We start from the raw sequence: 24,631 nt of genomic DNA on the forward strand, positions 1-24,631 counted from the left end.
TTTTACGATAATAATACAATTATAATCATAATTCAGTAATGTACCTGAATTCTTATGAACTGTACCATTTAAAGAAATTTGCTCGCAAAAGAAACCAATCCGTTTCGTTTTAATTCTTTAATATTTCCATATTTCTCAAGAGCTTTTCTTGTGCACTGCCAATAATAGAGGGGAAAAATTGTTCTTTGTTTGATCAAAATCAGATTATTGTAAGAAAATAAAAAGCACTCAATGAATCTCTAAGCCATCACCCCTTTCGGCTCTCACATCAAAACAAGAGAGAGCGAAAGCGACCATGGAAATCCCAAGGAAACGTGAGAAGTTTTCCCAGAATTGTGCCTCCTCCGTTTCGCTTTTGGCGCCAAAAACTGTGTCATGCGGATCCGGAGTGGGGATTCAACAATTGTAAACAGACGCTTGCGCGGATGTTCGCTGCCGCCGGAGGCTCCTTCGTCGTGTTGCCAAGGTGCTGAGGCGACTCGAGTCCCATCAGAGCTCTGTGGCAAGAAGTTTTGGGGCTGGCAAATCAGAAACTCGCAGACGCTCGTGGCAAACGGTTGGTGGCTCAGAGTCGAGTTTGAGTGCGAGTTGGAGCTGCGGTATCAGTGCGAGAGGCAGTGGCAGTGGCAGTGGTCGAACGGGGCAAAGGACTACAAACCGCTCGCCGTCCGGGGGCATAACCGTTGACGCACACGCAACCGAAACCATAAAAGGGGCTAAACATATAAATTTGTGTAGTAAAAGTGAAGAAAGCGAAAGAATCAAAGTGGAATAATAACAAGCGGATGTGTTGGCTATAGCTACTGCTCCCCATAGGCCTTATAGCCAGGAAACATATAGAAAAGTGGGCAGCCGAAGCCAAGAAACGTTTTTTGTTACCTCTCCGAATGTGTACTGACTTCTGTCTCTCTCCGTGCATGTGTGTGTGTGTGTGTGTGCATTTGTGTGTGTGTGTTTGAGTGTGTCTATGATGGTGTGAGTGTGTTGCCAATGAAAATGCAAATTGTTGGTAACAAATATTGGTAAAATGCGGAGGCCGACAGAATTTGTGCAATGCGAGTGCGAAGCGAGTGCCAAGTACAAATTTTACAATATCACAAATCAATAAAGGAATTATAATAATCGGGAAATACACTGCGAAAACCGCATAATGGCTATATACTCGCAAACAAGCTAAAAGCAAAAAGTACCCCGCCCGTTGTTCCTGTTCTTCCTGCTCTTCCTGCTCCCGCCGTTCTTTCGTAATGGACGGGGAGTGAGACGGAGGACACCGACACCAGCAGAATGTCTCAGCCGCGCGGAGGACGTGGTGGACGCGGTGCTGGGGGCGCTGGCGTTGGCCGGAAGACCCCCTCATCGCTGACCGGTCCGCCGGACGAGTCGACAACGCCGAGCGAACGGGCGACGCCCGCGAGTAAAGCCGAATCCGATCCCAAGGACGACAGCTCCAGCAATGGCGACAAAAAGGATATGGACCTCTTTCCGGCCCCCAAGCCGCCCAGTGCCGGCGCCTCCATACGCGACACGGCCAACAAGGTGCTCAGCCTGGCCATGAAGAGCGAGTGGACGCCCATCGAAGCCGAGCTCAAGAAACTGGAGAAGTATGTGGCCAATGTGGGGGAAGATGGCAATCACATACCCCTGGCGGGAATACACGATATGGTGAGTGCTATAGCCACTGTTACTCCTACAGGCAGATTACTCCTGCTACACTACACCCTAGTGTACGAGTAATTTGTAAAATCAATTTTGTGGCAGAACGGGAATAGTTATAGGCGCAGGAACATAAACAGGAACAGCCACAGGGATAGGCAATAGGCAACAGCGGTGGGGAACAGGAATAGGTATAGGAAACGGGATGTATGCTATGTACAAACGTCGCCCTTATCAACGTCGGCGGCATTTTCCCATTTCTGGTTGTTTACCAGCCAAAATAACGACACACAGTACACAGAAAAAGAAACAGAAACAGAAACTGGAGGCCAGGCCAGAATGTTATTTGATAGCGCGTCCCAAATGTTTGGCTGCCAAGGCAATGGCTCGGCTCTGACTCTGACTCTGGCTCTGGGTCTGGGCCTCGGTGGCGTCCTGCCACAAGTTGCGCTGACTACCCAACCGATAAACTCATAAAACATTGGGGAAATTGAAGCGCTTCGATTTCAATTTACCATAAAAATACCAAGCGAAAAAGTCGTTGACATAAAATTAACGTTGCACCGTCGAGGACAATCGAGCCACAGCCCAATGCTAATCAAATGCAGGGTAACAGACTAGACACCCAAAAGGGGTAAAGGGTACAGGCGAGGGGACACGTCTGCCAGACTAGACTCTGCCCAAGAGGATATTTGCATAAATATGGCCTCCACTCTGCCAGAGCTATTTTTGCCTCTGCTATTTTCGCTTTACTTGCAGGAGCTCGAGCCCTTCATTCAGGTCTCGGCTTGATGGGTTTGCTCTTGATTTCGTTATAATTGCGGTAAAGGCTCAGCCGATTGAGGGGATCGGAATCTATATGTATGTAAATGAACGAGTAGTACCGCATATCAGCTGCGGATTGCGGAACAATCCCAATTCCATGATAATGATGATGAATGTAATGAATTGGACTGCTTGAGAATGAGGTCAAGAGGCCTAGTACCGAGCCAATTGATTCAGATAGTAGGAGCAGTGTTTGCATTTTATTCATTCTTTAGGCAGCTTGGAAAATATTTAAGTATCACTTAAGCTTTTTTTAGACAGTTTTTCTAGAAGTTGAAAATATAAATCAGGGTATAACGATTTTTTAACGCATTTAGACAGAGAAAAGCGACCAATCCTATTAAATTTCTTTTTTTTTCTATTCGTTTGGATGTGTATTTTATCCAAAAGTATGCATTTAATTAATTGGGAAAATATTGTGGTTTTCATATTATTTATAATATTCATTAAACTTTATTCATTTAATATGGATCTAGATTTTGTAGAAATATTGGATATATATGGAGCATATTCACTAAAATTAGTTATATACCTACATATTTATTAATAGAAATGGCATCCAAAATACAGAATAAATATACGTTTGGTATTTTTTTTGGAAACAAAACTAGAAGTAGCTATTGAAGGTATTGCCACCGCTTTCTTTCTGTTAATAGAGACCGCCGATTGATTAGTTCATTACAGTAAATTAATCTATCTTTCTAAGAAACATTTATCTTATTGTGGAATACCGAAAACTATATCCCTGTTTGTAATGAAATCTTGGAGATGACGTCAAAACTGTTGTGTGCTAAGAATGCTGTTAAATTTTTGTTTATTAGTTGATTAGTTTATTAGAACCTGTTGGTTGCTCTAATTAATTTCATCCAGCTACTAATAGACAAATACTTCAGTTAGAATAACGAGGTCAGTTTTGGCTAAGAATTGTAACGACTGTAGGAACATCAGATGGGAAGGTGTCTTTTGAGATACTTTGAAGAAAGTTGAAAGGGGAAACGTGGACACTATACTTTCGAACAATTTGTGTACAAGATAATCTGCCTCAGTTTAGTACTAAAACATTTCTGATGCTATCTTTATCGTATTCCGTTTCAGAATACCGGCATGACACCGCTGATGTACGCAACCAAGGACAACAAGAGCGCCATAATGGATCGCATGATTGAGTTGGGCGCCGATGTGGGAGCTCGCAATAATGTAAGTGTTTGGCTAAGAATAGCAATAGCAATGGCCCAGGCATACTCGAAGTTTAAAGCAGCTCCTAACTGCCCGCAAGAGACCGATTTAGCCCAGAGCAGCTGTTTAAGCCGGCGGAGCCAACAGAAGCCGCTGAAATTGTGTCAAATCAATAAAAACCGCATAATTAAATATCGCACTGGGAACGCCAATGGGTAACTCCCGACACCAGCCACATCCACGCACTTTCTGCACGCACTGCTGGGAGAACTGACGAGGATTCCCGGCGACTCCACTCAATGGGTCAACCGAACAGCGCTTGGCCGATGGTCGAGTCGAGTTGTGTTGAATTCAGTTAACTTTAGTGGCTGGTTTTTTGAGTAAATCAGAGCTACAACACGCAAGAGTCCGGTTGGGGAATTTCGTCAATGGTTCCTTGGGGTGGCATCTGGATTTTGTATTTTTGTTCTTTTACGATATTTACAAAGTAAAACATTAGGGGAATATGTTTTGACTGAAGCTTCAACCGTAGATAAACTCTTATCTGTGTATAATTTATTTCTAACCTTGGGATATAGAAATGTGCATGATGTCCCATTCCAAAAACTATTATAAAAGCAATAAAGAAAGAGAATTGAAATCGGTCTTAAGAGTTATTCAAAAAGTGAAGAGAAATTTGCAAAATTAAATTATTAAAATATTATAATAGTTAGTTACCGAAACTCCGTAAGAGCTAACGACTCTTACAGTCATCGCCAGAATACAGATTGAGTCTTGAAGATCAAAGGTCAACGATGATGACCATCATCATTACTTCTTCTCCCATTTATAATCGTGATTATTGCCAATTTTCCTTGTGGATGTCAAAGCCTCTGCCCTGCAAATGAAGTGACCAATTGGCATCGGCCTTTTGGCTGGAAACCACTTGGCCGCATTTGGGTTTTGCCTTTGCATGCCGCAATTACTTAGCACAATTCATTCGTAGCTGCTCTGCCACAAGTGCCTCAGAGCTCTCCACTTACTTTTGCGCGTACATTTTGGAGCCCTGAAACGATAAAAATCCTTGACCTAATTACAAAATAATTGTTGGCAAACCAAAGCCAGGGAGACCAGCGGAGACTTTGCGAATTAAATTACCAAAACAAACACAGAAATTTCTGTTTCTTCCGCTCATAAAAGAAGGTTAAGAAATCTTGTTAGCGTACAGAAAAAGACGACCAACTTTTGGGCAAATGTTAAAGGTACAATTGAACATGAAAATGAAAATGTTGGACTGCGAAATACAAGCCCTGACGAGTGTTTTATTGTTATTGAAGGCCCTGTTGTATCGCCATTCAAAGTAGCTAGGAGAAACGGAATTGAGCACTTTCGTAGGCAAGCCAATCCAATTATAATAAGGAGACACTGTTGAGATATTTTAGTATTAAGAGCTTCTTCCTTAGAATGGGCTTTAGGTATCTCATTGCCAGGATCTATCTGTATATAGCTACATTTCTGGTAGATCCTATTATGGAACTCAGTTTAAATATCTGATTTCTATATTATTGCCCCCTCCACTAAAGGAATAAAATATATATCCCTTAGATATCCTTAATAAACTTATCAGAGAAAATTCAGTTACAAAATTAAATACCAGAGAATATAAGACAATTCTTTTCTCCTTCAGTGACTAACCCACAACATTGGATTGCATCATTAACGTATTTATTTTCATGACTTTATAAATGAAAAAAAAAAAACTTATGTACATTACGCCATTTTCTTCATCCCATTATTCACGGCACACCTTGCTGAGAAACATTTTGGGTTGTAGTCCATTTCAAGATAATATCTTCCTCTTCTAATGTCACTCCCTTAGTTTCTCCGGAAAGTAATTACATTTATGCTCCATGCTGGAGCCTCCAGCTACCATTCCATCTAAATGAATTAAAAATTTAGCCTTACTTCTGGCCAAAAAGAAAAATTGTTTATTGCATTAACAATTTGCAAATTAAGCAAATGTCAGTCAAAAGTAATTCCGACACAGCACGACAGGCCGAGTCCAAGACTCGTGACCATTGTAATGGTCATAAAGAATACTCCTATATGATGTAACTGCCGCCTAATTAACATTTTTAACTTCTCAACTTCTTTCGGGTGGATCTTTTCGGGGCGGTGCCAGCATGTGAGGCCGTGAGCAACACCTCTTTGCAACTTAAAAGCCAATTAATCAAGCACATGACTGGAAAGCACGCCCCGTTCGTACACTCCACTTGCGGCATTTCGGGCCTGACCTTTCGGGTGAGTGAGTGAGGATAAGGAGAAAGACCTCGACGTCAGGCGCCACTTCCGCTACATTTTTATGGCCAGTGGCGTCATTAATATGCAATTTTAATTAAGCTCGAGTGGAGTTCTACTTCACTGTGAAGCCTCTCCATATGTGGCGATGACAGCGTAAATAAAATGTGCTCCTTCATTTGTCACTCCCCCACCCACTCGATGAGTGCGTGTGCCAAAAATTAATTACGTACTTCATTAGCCGCACGGGTGTGTACGTACCCCCATAGCATAGAAGACCGTCCTAATGCGGATTTATAATTATTTAAAAGGGCTCTAGCATTTCTGCAGGGTGTGTGACAATGCGGAGTAATAGTAATTGCCGGAATGACTTCATTTGCAACATCGGGGCGTCAACTGGCCAAGAAAGCGTAGCACACTTATCTGCGCCGTAAACACCCACAAAAACTGGGTCGTGACTCTCTTTTACCCCTCCCAAAAACAAAACAAAAAAACCCATGGTAAAAGGCAAAAATGTGCTGGAAAATTTGCGCTTCCGTTTTGGTTTTGTTTCCGGTTTTTGCTTTCGTTTTTCGCCAAGGAACAACAGACTGACACAGGCCCAAAGAGGAGCCTCGAGGCCCGCCGATTCGACTTGACTCAAAAGTATGCAAAACAGCGCGTGAAATATTATCTGTCTGCCTGGCTGCCAGTCGCCCGTACTGCCATGCCACAAGCCCAATCTCAGACCAGGCCAGGCCATGCCAGGCCGTGCCTCCACGTGTGGAGCGCGGCTCTGTTTGCTTTGGTTTTTCCTTCTATGCAGCGCCCCAGTGGCCCCAGCGTCTTGGATTGGCTTTCTGGACATGTGTCAAAGCCGTCGACTCGACGTTATTCGGCCGGCTTGCGTTCGTTTTATGCAAATTAGCTAAAGCTGCGGCCAGAAATAGTCGCAAATAAACCAAAAGAAACCTCAAATTTCACATGCAACGAAGCCCACACACTCTATTTACTCAAGGGAAATCCCATGGGAAAGTACTCGATGATTGCACGCCAAGCGGCGTTTCAGTTTTGATTCTTGGAAAGTTGGAACCAGAAGCCTTCATCGAATGTATCCACTTACCAGAGCTGGTAGCTCTGGTTTCCACCTGCCAACCCGATGACAGTGCAGAAAGACCTCGGGAGCCATTAGGAGCCCATACAATACAATACACATACGTATATAAAACTAGTTCACTTCCGTTCTGGTTGAGAACAATGGGGAGGCTTAGTTATAAATTAAGTCAAAGACGTTGACGGCTTGGGGCACACGGCCCACGGGGACCACGGGGCCCACGGGGCGTATGTGTAGCACATTGCGTTATGGCTCATTATATAAGGCAATAAATATTTAGTGCCATCGCCCCAATTCACATATGAGTCACTTTCACACCCTATAATCCCCACTTGTCGCCCAAATACAGGCCAATATTTGGTAGGACGTTATCTTTAAAGTCATTTTCATTTTGGTGATTTGGTCAGGGTCATAATTCTCTGTTTTTGTTTCTTTGGGGCTTTTCTGGAGCGGTTGATGCAGCTTTTGCATGTGAGGTTGGGCCATTGCAAGGGCCATTAAGAAATGCCAGTAAGTGAAAGTCCGCATGCAAGATTGTGGCTTAAGTAATCAACAAAGGCACAACCACACCCTGATGCCGCTGGTCGGTTGGCTCCACATGCAAAGCGAATGCTGACTTTGACCCATTGAACTGACCCGGCACTGAGTGCGGGAGTTTCCTGCGAATGAATTGCAATTGATTTAAGTTCCCGTTCTTCTCTTCTCTCTCTTGCAGGATAATTATAATGTGCTACATATTGCGGCAATGTATTCGCGTGAGGATGTCGTCAAATTGTTGCTAACAAAACGCGGCGTGGATCCCTTCTCCACTGGTGGCGTGAGTATTCCTTCCAGTACCTCATCATATACCCTGCCCATATATACCCTGCAAGAACGAGTACCAAGCTCTCAAAGCCCCTTCACTTGTACTATTATGAAATTTTTCCTAATAGCCCACCATCCAGGGGTGACACGTAAGCACTTTGGTTATTCCCCGATTCCTCGGACTCCCCACACGCTTGAGGCAATGGAAATCGATGCATAGCTCGGATCCTTGGGGCTGCTATCAGCTTCATTAATGACGAATGCCTCGCCGGCAATTTGAGGCCATTAGACGCATACTGCCAGGGGCAAAGGTCAGACCCGAAGATGCAACACTTTGTGGCTCGCATGTTGCATGTGACTTTGGCGGGAACCAACAATTAACTGGCGACAAGGTTATGATGGCAAAGTCTCGACTCTATTAAAGCCATAGCCAGCGCTTTAAAGAGAGAGAAAGCGAGGGGGAAAGAAACAACTGAGAAAATCCTAAGTTACCAACTGGGTCTTGATATTAGAAGTGCACTCATTAAGGGACTAAGTTTTCAGATAGTTTGGAGATTTGTAGCTTCAAGTTTTGATTAAATTTAAGTGTGGAATTTCTTATAAAATAATGTATCCAAGATTTACTCATAAGAATAGCCAACCATAGGTATCCGTCGAGTCTTTCTTAAATCTCATTTTCGTGTTGGAATTAATACCATTTTCTTCATTTTTCTTGCCGCAATGAGTTCTTCGGGCTTGCTGGTTTAAGGGGCGTGTGCCATACCCAAATTACTGATGTTTATCAGAAGAGAGCACCCATTAGGAGCGAAAGGGAGAGCTATCGAAGGAGAGAGGGGGAGATGTATGGCCTGTATGGCTCTATCGCTTTGGGGCAGATGCAAACTTTTTTGTTTTGGCAACAGCAAAGTTTCAAGTGCTCCCCGTTGGCGTGTGTGCGTGGCAAGCTCCGCATTCACATCAGCACCATCCCACGTGCCACACCTGCCCCTACACTATCCGAGCAACACCTGCCGCTTCCCTCCGCTCTCTTAACCTAAGCCCTAGTCCTGTGCTCCTAAGCTCCTGTGCTCCTGTGCTCCGCGGCCACCCACTGCGGCCTGTCAGTGTGAGTAGTGGCATAAGTTTTTTTTTTTTTTTTCTTTTTGCCTGTCAATCTGTGATATGAGCTTAGCGCGCTCCCCCGCTGAAATGGAGTGGAGGAAAAGTGACACGAATGTGCTTATAAACGCAAAAACGAGCCACTCACCAATTCAGTAGCGAACGGGATTTTGAACCGAGTGGGAACTGTCTTTGGGTGTGAACATTAACCAAATAGCAAACGACGGCACAGAGCGCAGTAATTCATTCCCGTCTATTGCTCGTACATAAAGGTGTTGCCAAGCCAATCAGTGCGTGCCCCCAACCCTCCAGTGTGTACACACCTACGCGTACATCTCCCATACAAAATAAAACAGTATCTTATGTGACGTATCTTTTTCCATCTTTCAGTCGCGCTTTCAGACTGCGGTGCATTTAGTGTCAAGTCGGCAGACCGGAACTGCAACAAATATCCTGCGCACTCTCCTCGCAGCTGCTGGCAAGGATATACGCGTGAAAGCAGACGGCGTAAGTGTGACCAAGTGTGCATGTGAGTGAATGAATGAATGTGAGTAATTCTCGTACTCGTGGCGAGCCACAAGTGTTGGCAACGAGCAACATTGATGCCCAGTTATCTCCGCTTGTGAGAGCTGCACATACTCGTACTCGAACTCGTACTGCAGCAATGGAGTACACTCGACTCCAGTGCCAGGCGGTGCCAACGTAAACAGAGACTTCATAAAAATCACCAAAATATATAAAACAAAAACTAGTATATATACAAAAAAGTAAAGCAACAATAAAGCAACATCAGCAACAATAAAGCAAACAAAATTTGTGGAAAATCGATATGCCAAACCGCCCACTGCAAATGCATTTCGACTAGCCGAAAATTCAGAAAGCCCACCAAAAAAATAAAGGAGATTTTCCTGTTTCACATGCACTGAAAAAACATAGAGAATTTTGTTTTTGAATCAACTAATTTCGTTATCAAAAGAGCTTTGAGAAGAATATCAAACAATAGTTGATAGAAAATATTTATCCAAGTAAATAATTCATATATAAAGAATACATGAAATTTCAGGTCTACTAAATGCCGTTTTAGGAGCCCTTACCATTCTTTTGGTTTTCTTTATAATGTGATAATTTACGGAGATTCAAATGATATGAAATAATATGATATAAAACAAGAAACCATTGAAAAAAGAAGACACAAGGAGGCGATTCTTTTACGGCTATTAGGCTATCATTTAATTCAATGATATTTAAAAGAAGATTATAATATGTAATATATTGTTGAAATAATTCTTTAAATATTCCCATCACCTGCACTGCATTCAGCTTTCTCGCAGTGCAACAAAACGAAAGAAACTCTTGGCAAAGTCAGCGAGTTTCTGTCAGAGTTGAATTACCATCAGCGTCATCGTGCTTCGCTGATTAACTTGCATTGGCTAACCGAAAAGCGGGACCCCGCCTTCTGCACAATGCTCCCCTCCCTTCTGCCCAAACCACAAAGGGGAAATAGTAACTGAAATGCGGAACTATTTGTCGCATCACGTGCACGGGTGCAAATGCACGGGGCGATATTTCCATTACGCACGCGACGGGAGCGCATAAATTACACTCCGAATTGCCATCGACTTCATCCGTGGGCCACCGATTGATTGTCTAGACACAATGCTTGGAATAGAACACATACGATGCGATGGTGCTGCTCCCGTGCGGTAAATGGCAAACAGCAACTTGATTTAAATCAATTAGAGAGAGAGAGAGGGAGAGACCATGCCCATTCTGGGAAGGCAACCGCACCACGATAATGCCACTGTCAGCCGAAATTAGTTGTATGAAGTATTTGGCCTTCGATTCGGTCTCCGTTTCTTCTTTGGGACACCATCCAAATAGCTTAACAGTTCGACGCTGTTCGGGCCACAATGACACTAGCACGCACCTCGAGGCGGATTCCAGTCGCTCTCTCGGGATTCCAGTTGTACTCCCCGCTCGAAGAATTTCCACCCGCACGAGGGCGCTCAACTCGTTGCCAACAACAAACAAATAACAACAAGGTGGGGATACCAAAAAAAAGGGGGTCAAGTCGCTGTACAACTTGATTTACTTCCCTCGCTTCCTGATAGCGCTGATGACTCCGCCCCCACTCTCCGGCTCAGGCCCTCCTTCTGTCTGGCAGGGGAAAGGGAGGGTTGCCTTCGGCAGTTTCAAAGTTGGAGCGAAAAGTTGCGAAAGTTGGCTAAAAATAGCGCAAAAAAAAACATGTTGCCGTTAACACTTGAGGCTCGAATTGGCTAATTGGATATTTATGATTATTATTGTACATATGTGGGTGTGTGTCGGTGTGTGTGTTTGTTTTCTTCGGGAGGGCTATCATAATTATGTATTTAGTATGCTAACCAACCTATCTCTCACCTAGCGTGGCAAAATCCCATTGCTTCTGGCCGTGGAGTCGGGCAATCAGTCCATGTGCAGAGAGCTGCTGTCTGCACAAACGGCGGACCAACTAAAGGTGAGTTCAAGGCAAATCAACATGGAACATTTACACATCTTTGGCTTACGAAAGCCATATTTTCAATGCACTAAATATATAACTCTAAGCGGGATGGCAAAGGTGATAAGCATTCTAGTGTGGGGCCATATTTTAGCGCTCTAAAAATACTACCATAGAAAGATTTCTGGGGTATCTGTAACATGAAAGGGATTGAGGGACTTAAAAAATATATAAATATTAATTTTGGAAGGCACAACAATCAATCCATGGTCGGACTCCATGTAAGGACTCTACAAATACGAATACTTTCCCATTGTTGTTTCAAAGCTTTTAAGGCACCGACTAAGTGCTAAAAACAGAGCAGAATTTCTTCATTAAAATCAAAAACAAGAAAACAAATCATTCGCGTACAAATGGGCATTGCGAATCTCTAGGAATTGCTTTAAACTGAGGTTGTAAGCAAACCAGATCCTTCATCTAGTTTAGAGTCGTATCAGATGGACCCCTTTTCACTTTCAAAATCTGCTTTCAATCTCAAATGTCAGCCAAATAAATCATACGATTATATGCAAATTCCTTGCACGTTCTACGCATTTGAAATGTAAGATTTGTGCATCCTTGGCTCAAGCCTTAAAGTCAACTCCGTTAATGCCAATCAAATGTCCGGCTTGGCTGTCAGATTATGTCCACATGCCGAGCCTTGAGCTGTTCGCAAACTGGGTAAATAAATCAAAATGTAAATTCCGTTCTCTGGGCTACGCACTTGGTGTAAAGTAAAGTGAAGTGCGGCAACAGTGCAGCGGGGAAAAGTGCAACAGTGCGCGACATTGACAAAGTTTGCGGAAAATTTCAATTTGCGTGAAGCCCAACTTTGTGGGCTTCGACTCCAGCTGCGAGAAGTTGAAGTGCAACACATGCCAAGAGCAATGCGTGTCGATTAAATTAACCAAAGGGGCGCCGCGCCGGTGCCCCGAGGATTCGGTGTTTGGGTTAGGGTTCAAGTTAAAGTTAAAGTTGAGGTTGACTTTGGCCGCTGCCTGAACACGCAATCAGCCGGCAGGCAAACTGGGTCAAATGTGTGGCCAAAACGCAGCTTAAACTTGGGAGAGGGGGGTGAAACGTATGCATAGCAGTTGGGCAGACGCCTTCCGCCCCACTAAAATAAAATGCGCCAAATGAAGTGCAATTTCTCATGCTCGAATTTCGGTGGCAGGCAACGACGGCCAATGGAGACACGGCCTTGCATTTGGCCGCCAGACGGCGGGACGTGGACATGGTCCGGATCCTGGTCGATTACGGCACCAACGTGGACACGCAGAACGGGGAGGGCCAGACCCCGCTGCACATCGCGGCCGCCGAGGGCGATGAGGCTCTACTCAAGTACTTCTATGGCGTGCGTGCCTCAGCGTCCATTGCGGACAATCAAGGTGAGTGCGAGTCCGTAACTGGACCAAGGATAATACCACCTCTAATGCCGTCTGTTCCATGTTTTCCGCTCCGATGCAGATCGCACTCCGATGCACTTGGCCGCCGAGAATGGGCATGCGCATGTCATCGAAATACTGGCGGACAAATTCAAGGCGAGCATCTTCGAGCGCACCAAGGATGGCAGCACACTGATGCACATTGCATCACTCAATGGCCATGCTGAGTGCGCCACGATGCTCTTCAAGAAGGGTGTCTACCTCCACATGCCCAACAAGGACGGGAGCCCGAAGCATACACACCGCCGCCGCCTACGGACACACCGGCATCATCAACACCCTGCTGCAGAAGGGCGAGAAGGTGGACGTCACCACGAATGTAAGTAGGGGGAACCATGCCATACCATGCACTCCAGTGCATAGATCTTAGGATATTCAGATGCCTTCAAGTCCGTTGAACACTCTCGCAGCAATAGGAGCAGACTCACATCACAATATAAATATTTATTTCCTGACTCTGACTGTAATGGTTATCCGATTGTAATCAGTTGGTGGCAGATCCCCTCCCACTGCCTCTATGTAAATGCAGACGGAGTGCAGCAGCCCAGAAGTAACCATTTCTGAGCCAAGGGGTCTTTTCCTTGTTAAGTGATCTAGATCTAGAGAATAATTCGATACTCTTTAGGACAACTATACGGCCCTGCACATAGCCGTGGAGTCGGCCAAGCCTGCCGTCGTGGAGACGCTGCTGGGATTTGGCGCCGATGTCCATGTTCGTGGCGGGAAGCTTCGGGAGACGCCGCTGCATATTGCAGCGCGAGTGAAGGACGGAGATCGCTGTGCCCTCATGCTGCTGAAGTCGGGCGCCAGTCCGAATCTCACGACCGACGACGCCCTTACCCCCGTCCATGTGGCAGCCAGTCATGGAAATCTGGCCACGCTAATGCAGCTGCTGGAGGACGGAGGAGATCCACTTGTACAAGTCCAATGTGAGTAGACCATACACACAGCTTACATATGTATATTATTGAGTGACACTTTCTGTTGGTAGACGGGCGAGACCCCCCTGCATATGGCGTGCCGATCGTGCCATCCGGAGATCGTGCGGCACCTCATCGAGACGGTGAAGGAGAAGCACGGCCCGGACAAGGCCACCACGTACATTAATTCCGTGAACGACGACGGCGCCACGGCGCTGCACTACACTTGCCAAATTACCAAGGAGGAGGTGAAGATGCCGGAGTCGGACAAGCAGATCGTGGCCATGCTCCTGGAGAACGGAGCGGACGTGACGCTGCAGACGAAGACGGCCCTGGAGACGGCCTTCCACTACTGCGCCGTGGCGGGCAACAACGATGTGCTGATGGAGATGATCTCGCACATGAATCCCACGGACATCCAGAAGGCGATGAACCGGCAGTCGTCGGTGGGCTGGACGCCGCTGCTGATCGCCTGCCACCGGGGACACATGGAGCTGGTCAACAACCTTTTAGCGAATCACGCCAGAGTCGATGTATTTGACACCGAGGGCCGATCGGCCCTGCACCTGGCCGCCGAGCGGGGCTACCTGCACGTCTGCGACGCCCTGCTAACGAACAAGGCCTTCATCAATTCGAAGTCTCGCGTGGGCCGCACCGCGCTCCACCTGGCCTCGATGAACGGGTTCACGCACCTGGTCAAGTTCCTCATCAAGGACCACAACGCGGTGATCGACATCCTGACGCTGCGCAAGCAGACGCCCCTGCACTTGGCGGCGGCCAGCGGCCAGATGGAGGTCTGCCAGCTGCTGCTCGAGCTGGGGGCCAACATCGATGCGACGGACGACCTGGGGCAGAAGCCCATCCATGTCGCCGCGCAGAACAACTACTCTGAAGTGGCCAAACTCTTCCTGCAGCAGCATCCGTCGCTGGTGAACGCGACGAGCAAGGACGGCAACACCTGTGCCCACATTGCCGCCATGCAGGGATCTGTGAAGGTGATCGAGGAGCTGATGAAGTTCGATCGGTCTGGCGTGATCTCGGCTAGAAATAAGTTGACCGATGCCACGCCCTTGCAGCTGGCTGCCGAGGGCGGGCATGCGGATGTGGTCAAGGCCCTGGTCCGTGCCGGTGCCTCCTGCACCGACGAAAACAAGGCGGGCTTCACAGCCGTCCATCTGGCAGCCCAGAACGGACACGGACAGGTGCTGGACGTGCTTAAAAGCACCAACTCCCTGAGGATCAACAGCAAGAAGCTGGGTCTAACGCCCCTCCACGTGGCTGCGTACTACGGACAAGCGGACACGGTCCGAGAACTCCTCACGAGTGTCCCCGCCACGGTGAAATCGGAGACCCCCACGGGGCAGTCTCTGTTCGGGGACCTGGGCACGGAGTCGGGCATGACGCCCCTCCATCTGGCTGCCTTCTCGGGCAACGAGAACGTGGTGCGACTGCTCCTCAACTCGGCGGGCGTTCAGGTTGATGCGGCGACAACGGAAAACGTGAGTCCCTCCCCCCCTGATTTCCGCCAGGGGAATATTAATGTAATATCTGTTGGTTTTCAGGGCTACAATCCACTTCATTTGGCTTGCTTCGGCGGACACATGTCAGTGGTTGGTTTGCTTCTGAGTCGGTCGGCGGAACTCCTCCAATCAACGGATAGGAATGGCCGCACTGGCCTGCACATCGCTGCCATGCACGGCCACATCCAGATGGTGGAGATTCTGCTCGGACAGGGCGCGGAGATAAATGCAACCGATCGCAACGGTTGGACGCCACTGCATTGTGCTGCCAAAGCCGGTCACTTGGAGGTGGTGAAGCTGCTGTGCGAGGCCGGTGCCTCGCCCAAGTCTGAGACGAACTATGGCTGCGCGGCCATCTGGTTCGCCGCCTCCGAGGGCCACAACGAGGTGCTGCGCTACCTCATGAACAAGGAGCACGACACCTACGGCCTCATGGAGGACAAGCGCTTCGTCTACAATCTGATGGTTGTGTCCAAGAACCACAACAACAAGCCCATCCAAGAGTTCGTGTTGGTGTCGCCCGCACCAGTGGATACGGCCGCCAAGCTATCCAACATTTACATGGTTCTATCCACAAAGGTGAGCGATTCCGAGTGCCTTTACCTTTACCTCCACCTCTACCTTTATTTCCATTGTGTAGGAAAAAGAGCGAGCCAAAGATCTGGTGGCTGCTGGCAAGCAATGCGAGACGATGGCCACCGAACTCCTGGCTCTGGCTGCTGGCTCCGATTCAGCGGGGAAGATCCTGCAGGCCACCGACAAACGCAATGTGGAGTTTCTCGACGTCCTCATAGAGAACGAGCAGAAGGAGGTCATTGCCCACACGGTGGTCCAGCGATATCTTCAAGTGTGTGACGTGGGAGAGTCCCTTCCGCAACTTCACTAAACTTTGCTTGATTCTGCAGGAACTCTGGCACGGCTCCCTGACCTGGGCCTCCTGGAAGATCATGCTGCTGCTGGTGGCCTTCATCGTGTGTCCGCCCGTCTGGATCGGCTTCACCTTCCCCATGGGCCACAAGTTCAACAAGGTGCCCATCATCAAGTTCATGTCGTACCTCACCTCGCACATTTACCTCATGATCCACCTGAGCATCGTGGGCATCACGCCCATCTATCCGGTGCTGCGGCTCAGCCTGGTCCCCTACTGGTACGAGATCGGGCTGCTCATCTGGCTGAGCGGACTGCTGCTCTTCGAGCTGACGAATCCCTCGGACAAGTCGGGTCTGGGGTCCATCAAGGTGCTGGTCCTGCTGCTGGGCATGGCCGGGGTGGGCGTGCACGTGGCCGCCTTTGCGTTCGTGTCGAAGGAGTACTGGCCCACGATGGTGTACTGTCGGAACCAGTGCTTCGCCCTGGCCTTCCTGCTGGCCTGCGTCCAGATCCTCGACTTCCTGTCCTTCCACCACCTGTTCGGGCCCTGGGCCATCATCATTGGCGATCTGCTGAAGGATCTGGCCCGCTTTCTGGCCGTGCTGGCCATCTTCGTGTTCGGCTTCTCCATGCACATAGTGGCCCTGAATCAGTCCTTTGCCAACTTCTCGCCGGAGGATCTGCGCAGCTTCGAGAAGAAGAACCGCAACCGGGGCTACTTCAGTGACGGTAAGTCCGGACGTTTGCCTTGCTTTACTCCAGTCTACTTTGTCTAGTTTTTGGTTCCCTTTTTCGTTTTTGTTTGTTTGTTTGTTTGTTTTTTTCTGGAATGTTTTCGCAAAACTTCCTCCTTTAACGTGTTCGATGTGTCTTGATAAGTATCTGTATCCACATTATCTGCCTTGAATGAAATCTGTCTGTGTGTGTGCTCGATGTTCACCTAAGAAATAATACTCGTACAACCACATAATACAACAATTGCATGCTCAACAAAAGTACAAAAACCAAACCAATCCAACTACAGCAACCCTCCAGCAAAATACCCCTTGATGTCGTGTCCACACCCTCTCTCTCTCTCTGTCTCCCCCTATCTCTGCCAGTCCATACTAATAACACATTCTCTCTGATCTCAACGAACCAAAACACACACAGATGATATGCCCACCCCGCGACCTCCTCCAGCGGAGAACTATGTCGATAATCGCTTCAGCGAGTTCCGACGCAAGCACAAAGATGATCGTAAGTCCTATACACTCATAGATCGTACTCGTACTCGTACTTACTCCCAGCCTTTGCATGGTCCACCCATGTGCTCCCACCCTCCCCCCCCCCCCCCTTACTCATACTTAACCGTACTCCCCATACTCCACATCGGAACCGGAGCCACTCCACTCCACTCCGTTCCGTTCCTCCTCGCCTTCGATGTTGTGCGTAAAAGTTTTATTGTCATCTTATTTTCCAGTGCTATGGAAAAAGCAACAGCTCCCCGCACCTCGTTCCTTACAACAAACAGCGTTACGTTAGCCTTTGCTCGTTTCAGTTACAATCTTTCGTTTGAGGCATGTTTTGTGGGGGCAGGACCCCCAGAGAGGCAGGAGGCCAGGCGATGCCCCTGCCCCGGACCCTGGGGTCCTTCCCATCTTTTCTGTATCCTTGATGTTGTGGATCAATGTTTCATAGGTATCATATTCAAAGCTTTATACTTTTATTTTTTTTGTCATTTTATACATGAACTTGTGCATCGAGTATTTTTTTAGTTGAATCCGATTTTAAATAAAACAGAAAACGGAAAACAGAATTATGAAATAAATTATATTTTTATTCTTTTTTGTTATATTCTTTCATTTATTATTATTTGTAAAATGTTAAATAATACGAATAGATGCTATGATTTATGCAATTTATATTTTTGACGAGGCTCAAGCCAGTCATCTTCCTACTCGAAGAAGTATAGAACTTTCAAAGAGTCTCAATAATTCCAATTAAAGTTTCCTCAATGCGAGACACTTGTTTTCCTTAAATTAAAATACTTATAATTCAATAGTTTCCGATTCCTAAACAGACCAACAAGCTGTCCAGCAGAATTCTTTTTATTTTTAATTTATTTATTTTGATTTTCGTTTTACTGATTTTAGTCAATGTCTATCCAAAGATAATCATTTGAAGCGTGTATTAAATCAAAATTTCAAAATACTGCATGTTGATGTTTAGCAAAAGTCAAAATCAATAAATATATAGAATACTCTGCCATATATTCGCAACTGCCCGCCTGCCAGGGGCTTCAGCTTGTGCCCGCTTGCCCACCACCAAATTCTGCACCCGAGACCGAATCGAAACCAATCGAATCGAATCGAATCCTCGTATTCGTATGCGTTGGCCGATCAGTGAAATTCGAACCGCCCAATGCGCCCAATGCGCAGATCTGCGATCTGCGAACGTGTTCTGCTGCCGCTTTTGACGTGTTATCCACACACGCACTCACCCAACCCAACCCATCCACCCAAATATGTAACCAACAATCTACTGCTCGTATCTCGCACACACGCCTGTGCCAAAACCATAACATATGTATAGCTATGTGTATATGTATCTCCGATATGTATATATATAAATATATATGGGTGTATTGCAAGCAAGCCATGCCTTAACGAATCGCCTCATGCATCAAGTATGAGTCAATGCATATGAATAATGTGAATGTGTTCGGTGTTAGGACCCATGACGCCATTTCTGGCTTTCGAGCGTCTGTTCTTCGCCGTCTTCGGACAAACGACCACTCTGGACATCAATCCCATGCGACACTTGCGTCCCGAGTGGACCGAGGTGCTCTTCAAATTTGTCTTTGGCATCTATTTGTTAGTGTCTGTGGTTGTACTCATTAACCTGCTAATTGCCATGATGTCGGATACTTATCAACGCATTCAGGTTTGTATTGACGAGGCCACTAATCCAATATTTCTCCCTCTCTCTTTCTCTCTCCTCTGCCTTTTTTCTTTTCCTTATACATATACATATACATATATACATATATCTCTGCTCTTTATTGAATGATTTTATGTTAATGCTTTTAATGGTAATAACTACAACAACCCCTGACCGTCAAAATTGAACCACAATTGGACCACAATGGGCGTAACTGGGGTTGGTCAACGAATGGGCCAACCGCTCGTCGAAAATGGGCGTCCGTTATCTTTTTATTTTTCAATATAATTTCCACGCTGGCCAATACATGCGCTTACGTGTGTGTGTGGTGTGTGTGCGTGTCCGGAAACGGGGGTGTCTATTTGTATCTGGTATCTGTGTATGGGGATATCTGGACACAGTGCGCATGCATCCGATAAACTCGTTCGAGTTACTGTTCTTCGCCGTGTTCGGTCAGACGACGACCGAGCAAACGCAAGTTGACAAAATCAAAAATGTAGCCACGCCCACTCAACCGTATTGGGTTGAGTATCTGTTCAAAATTGTGTTTGGCATTTACATGTTGGTGTCGGTGGTTGTCCTAATTAACCTGCTGATTGCTATGATGTCAGACACCTATCAACGAATCCAGGTAGTATTGCTAATGGCGCTTCTATTGAGCAATCCTTTTCAATCTCCTACATATGCTAAATACAACATACAACATAATTATACTATCCCTAAGTTAAGTCTCTTATTTGCCATAACATAATGATAACTAATCTTCAAGTCTCTTTCAGCAAATGCAACGTTTTGTCAAAGAAATACTTTCAGTTGAGATGAAAAGATTTTGGAGTATTTTATTAGAGATTTCTTAGAGAATTGTTTAGAGAACTTTTTACTGGCACATTCTGTAGATCCATCAACCGCCCAGACTTGCATCTTCCAGGTTTTTTCAAGGAAAACCAAAACAGTAGCAATCTGAGAGATACACTTTCACAGCAAATTGTATCTCAAAGATGGAAGCCTGTGCCGAAACAGCCACACTGCGCCTTAGACTAGTAGACTAGTAGCCAAGTACTGGTAGACCATGCAGATGGAAGTACAGTAAAGCTTAGTGTTTAGCTTTAGAAGAATAGCTAGCTAGCGCCTAGAAGGGCTGCTCGGCCCTGCTTTTGTGACCAGTGCTGGGCAAGGAGCCCTGCCCAGCCCAGCCTAGCCAGTGCTGGCTAATGCATGCTTTGAAACGTGTTGCTGCATGTCTATGTGTCTGTGTTTTGTGTCCTAGCCCTAAGACTACAGAAATATACCAATGAATACGTTAGGTTTTGTATGACAATTTCGAGAGAACCTTTTGGGAAATTGCCATCCAAAACAGGCGTCTGCATTTGCATATTTCCCTTATTGATCCTTTTTGCAGCTCTTAAGTTACGTATATCTATAAGCCAAAACTGAAAATTACCAGGCTTCAGCTCACGAAACTCATCCCGTATATTCCTCTGTGTTCTTGTACTCCCTTGTCATGCCATGCCAATGCCTCATCCATCCATCAACTCACTCTGCCAAATAAAAAACAAAACCTATGAAATACTAGGCACAATCCGACATCGAGTGGAAATTTGGCTTGTCAAAGCTTATACGCAATATGCATCGCACCACAACAGCGCCCTCGCCGCTTAATTTAGTTACCACCTGGTTTATGTGGATCGTCGAGAAGGTCAAGGTAAATTGAATTCCCCAAGCCCCAAGCCCCCAAGCTACAACAGCCTCGCTGTTCCTACCTATGTATCTCCCTCTCTATCGTATTCTATATACATATCTATCTATCTGCCAACTACTACCAGAACTGTCCTTCGGACGGGTGCAGTCCGCTGCTCTCTACTGACCTTTTCCCCAACCCATTTAAAGCAATTTGGCAACAACCGCATAAGGAATCTCACCAATTGTGAATGTTGCCCAAACACCAACCACCACCAACCACCACCCCCCACTCAACACTCAGCACTTTCCACCTGTCACTTTTCTGTAAAATCCGAGCACCTGTCGACACTCTGTGTACTGCACTCCCCGTACTCTGCACTCCGTCACTGTGTCACTGTGTCACTGAGAATACGCTTTTGATGTCCAACCAAATGCTGATCGCCATTTATGTTGTGTCTCTTGTCTTGTATGTCATTCATGTCCTGTGTCTAATGCGCCTTGATCTCGATCAAACTCACACAAACGCCACACAGGCACGCATGAAGAAAAAGAAGCGTCCAAGTCTGGTCCAGATGATGGGAATACGTCAGGCCAGTCCCCGCACCAAGGCCGGCGCCAAGTGGCTATCGAAGATCAAGAAAGGTGAGACAAGTATGTATCGCTGCAGTTGCTACTCGATAGCATGGGTATCTATCTCTGTATCCCTGTTGGTCAAGTGCGGGAGTTCTGTAGCTAACAGCGGTCACCAACTCCACCATCTCCATCTCTAACTGTCTTTTTCCTCACGTGTAAGACTGTCGCGATCTCTCTCTCTCTCTCTCGTCTATTTCTACTGTCTCTCTTTCTCCTAACCATTGGCTCGCTCTAGCTCAAAAGATCTTCCTCTACTTCCAACCTTCTTTCACTCTCTGGCTGGAGGAATCTTGCATTTATAATCCCGTTTTGTTTGCCCCTTAGACTCGGTGGCACTGTCGCAGGTGCATTTGTCGCCGCTGGGATCGCAAGCCAGCTTCTCACAGGCCAATCAGAACCGCATCGAGAACGTGGCCGACTGGGAGGCCATTGCCAAGAAGTATCGGGCGCTGGTGGGCGACGAGGAGGGCGGCTCCCTCAAGGACTCGGATGCGGAGAGCGGATCCCAGGAGGGCGGCGGGGGTCAGCAGCCGCCGGCACAGGTGGGCAAGAGAGCCGCCATTAGGGCCGCCTCGGAACGCAAATAAATTAATTAGCACACTGCATGGAACAACACAGAACTATTCCCTTGGATTTCTTACTAAATTAGTTTCGATTGCAGGTCTAAGCTTCACTTCACTTCACTCCACTGTCTACTGTCTACTGTCTTCTCTCTTCCAACTATCCATCCTTCCGCCACCAACTTCTCTCTATCTCTTCTCGACTATCCAACCGCCTGTACTGTCTGTCTGTCCTGTACTGTACTCCTAAGCCCTAACCCTAACTCTAAGCGAACCTACTGCTAAGCCGCACTGACCCTAAGTTAAGCTTCACCTTCCTATGGCCTTAAGGTAAACTAATTTAGCTAGAATATTGAAATTGTTTTGGGTAACCTGCGAAGCGCCTTATCAGATTAGTTCATTTTAATTTTGGATATCATTTCTACGACAATTATTGTATGAATGATGAACAACAAAACAAGTTTTCCATATTCGAGATTTTTGAAATAAGTCAATTTTATTAGTCCTTTTTGGACTTACGGTAGCCCTATCCAGGCATCCATCCATTTTGCCCGACTCTTTGAACAAACTCCTAGCATTTTGTACTAAGCTGAATCCGACGATGAGCGATCGAACATAGCTAATAATTATCTTAGTCTGTAAGTATCTAACTTTAGCTTCAATCGGAGTTTAGTCGAACCAAACCAAACCGTTTTATATCTAAATACCGCCTGATCTCTCATTGTTTTCCCCGTAATTGTCCAGAAAATATAAATTTCGTAATTACTAAGCTTGATTCATTTTGTATAAGAAACCTATGCCTAAAAATTGTTAATTGTACTTAATTGTAAATAAATAAGCTATATTTGGAAAAAATAGTAAGGGTTTTGTGGGTATGGGTGGAGCAAGGGCTACGATTGTAGTTTGAAATTCGGAACTTGTGTAATTAGAGTCGAGAAACTACTTGATTTGCTTCCAAAGAGCAACAAGTTCCATGGCATTGATTGAACTTTATACGACATTCAAATTTTGAAACCCAGACGAGCGGGATAGCGATAGACATAGAGGTGGAAAAACATCGATGCTACTATCGATGCATCGATGTTTTTAAAATTTTTATAAGCATCGATGTTTTTTGGCGAAACATCGATGTTTTGTTTTTATGTTTTTGTCGTCTATGAAAGAAAAACCTAAAGAGAGAAGAAGATCAAGCTCAAATGGTTACATTTTTAGATGAATACAGACGGCATGTCACTTAAAGCTGGAGCCCAAAAATAGTTGTGCGTCCTGGCAACATCCTACGGGGTAACGACATATCTCCGGGCGACATATATTCTGTAGTTACTTTTTCTAGCAGGATACATGTCGCTAAATTCTGGGCGGAGATATGACGCCAAACTCCGCGAGGAGATATGTATGTCGTTTCAAAATCTCCTTGCGGAGATATGTCGTTAGGGCCTGCCAGGAGATATGTCGCCCTGAGATATGTCGCTATGCCCATCCTACGAGTCAGAGAGGATGTTCAGCAAGGGTGGGCAAATTATTTCCGATCGTCGTAGCCGCCTTAAGCCGGAAGTGGTGCACCAATTATTATTTCTCAACAAGAATCAAGACTTTTTAAGATATAATCTGGTAAATGTACTTTTATATATATATATATATATATATATATATATATACATATATATTTTTGTGAATGGATTTAGGAACTCTTGATCTCAAATGAAATAAAACTGTTATTATGTATAATTTTAATCATGTTCTTGCAGTTAACTATGTATTTTTGATATTTTTTATCTTGCAAAACATCGATGTTTCATCGATGTTTTTCACTAAAACATCGAAAACATCGATGTCTCCAAACATCGATGTTTTTCCACCTCTAGATAGACATGTCGCGAGAAGACATGTCGTTACATTCTACACTTGCATTACATACTCTACATTTTAATAAAATTCAGTGCTGTAAAATGTAATAAGTATAGAGGCGCCTTACACCTGTAGTTAAAGTGTAGTTATACATTATTTGCCGTATGGTGTGGCAAAAATACGGTAGCTGGTGCTAGGATTCTTATGTAGAAATGAATGTAGAATTCAAGTCCGCTAGGGCGCCCCACCGTTTTTCTTGTTTTCGGCTTGAAATACATTTAGCCGGGTTTCACACCACCACAGTTGCTTTAAAACTTCGGCAATGGTTCAAGTCAGTACTGAACGACAATAACAAGGGCTGTAAAACCAGCGCTTGTCATGATATAAATATATGTATGTCATACATAGGTATGCATAATGTCTTGCATACATATGTACAACATATCTGCCAGATAAAGTTTTAATCGGATCGGTATGCCTGGCACGGCAACAGCTTCCCCTAGGATTAGATCTTCTCGCTTAAACACTATAATTAGTTCTATAAAGCTAACGATTCGCCATTAACTTGTCTCGATTTGTCTCTCTCATAGATACTAAACATACATCTGTATGTATGTATGTGTATGTGTATGCATGTATGTGAATACCGGAATGACAGATTACCGAGACAGATGTCATTAGCCGAGAGGCAGAAACAGAAACCACATCGCCAGTCCGGCTCCCATTGACCGAGGTGTTGAACTTCGAAATTGCATTTTAATTTGGTTTGGCCTTAACTGCAGCCACAAG

At 45.7% G+C, this 24,631-nt stretch overlaps 1 protein-coding gene across 1 annotated transcript; it reads left to right on the top strand.

Moving 5' to 3' along the window:
* Window positions 1-1,119: 1,119 nt before the first annotated feature.
* LOC111071807 (serine/threonine-protein phosphatase 6 regulatory ankyrin repeat subunit A) lies at window positions 1,120-22,789 on the top strand. Its single transcript, XM_041596332.1, is given in 19 exon segments — window positions 1,120-1,662; window positions 3,574-3,675; window positions 7,740-7,841; window positions 9,317-9,433; window positions 11,331-11,423; window positions 12,619-12,832; window positions 12,912-13,111; window positions 13,113-13,208; window positions 13,515-13,802; window positions 13,804-13,818; window positions 13,881-15,308; window positions 15,372-15,908; window positions 15,970-16,176; window positions 16,235-16,928; window positions 19,523-19,752; window positions 20,695-20,823; window positions 21,335-21,452; window positions 21,759-21,976; window positions 22,096-22,789. Coding segments are annotated over 19 exon segments (5,172 nt in total). The 5' UTR covers window positions 1,120-1,284; the 3' UTR covers window positions 22,102-22,789.
* Window positions 22,790-24,631: the final 1,842 nt, after the last annotated feature.

This window comes from Drosophila obscura, unplaced genomic scaffold (assembly GCF_018151105.1).
Source record: "Drosophila obscura isolate BZ-5 IFL unplaced genomic scaffold, ASM1815110v1 contig_14, whole genome shotgun sequence".
Classification (NCBI taxonomy): Eukaryota; Metazoa; Arthropoda; class Insecta; order Diptera; family Drosophilidae; genus Drosophila; species Drosophila obscura.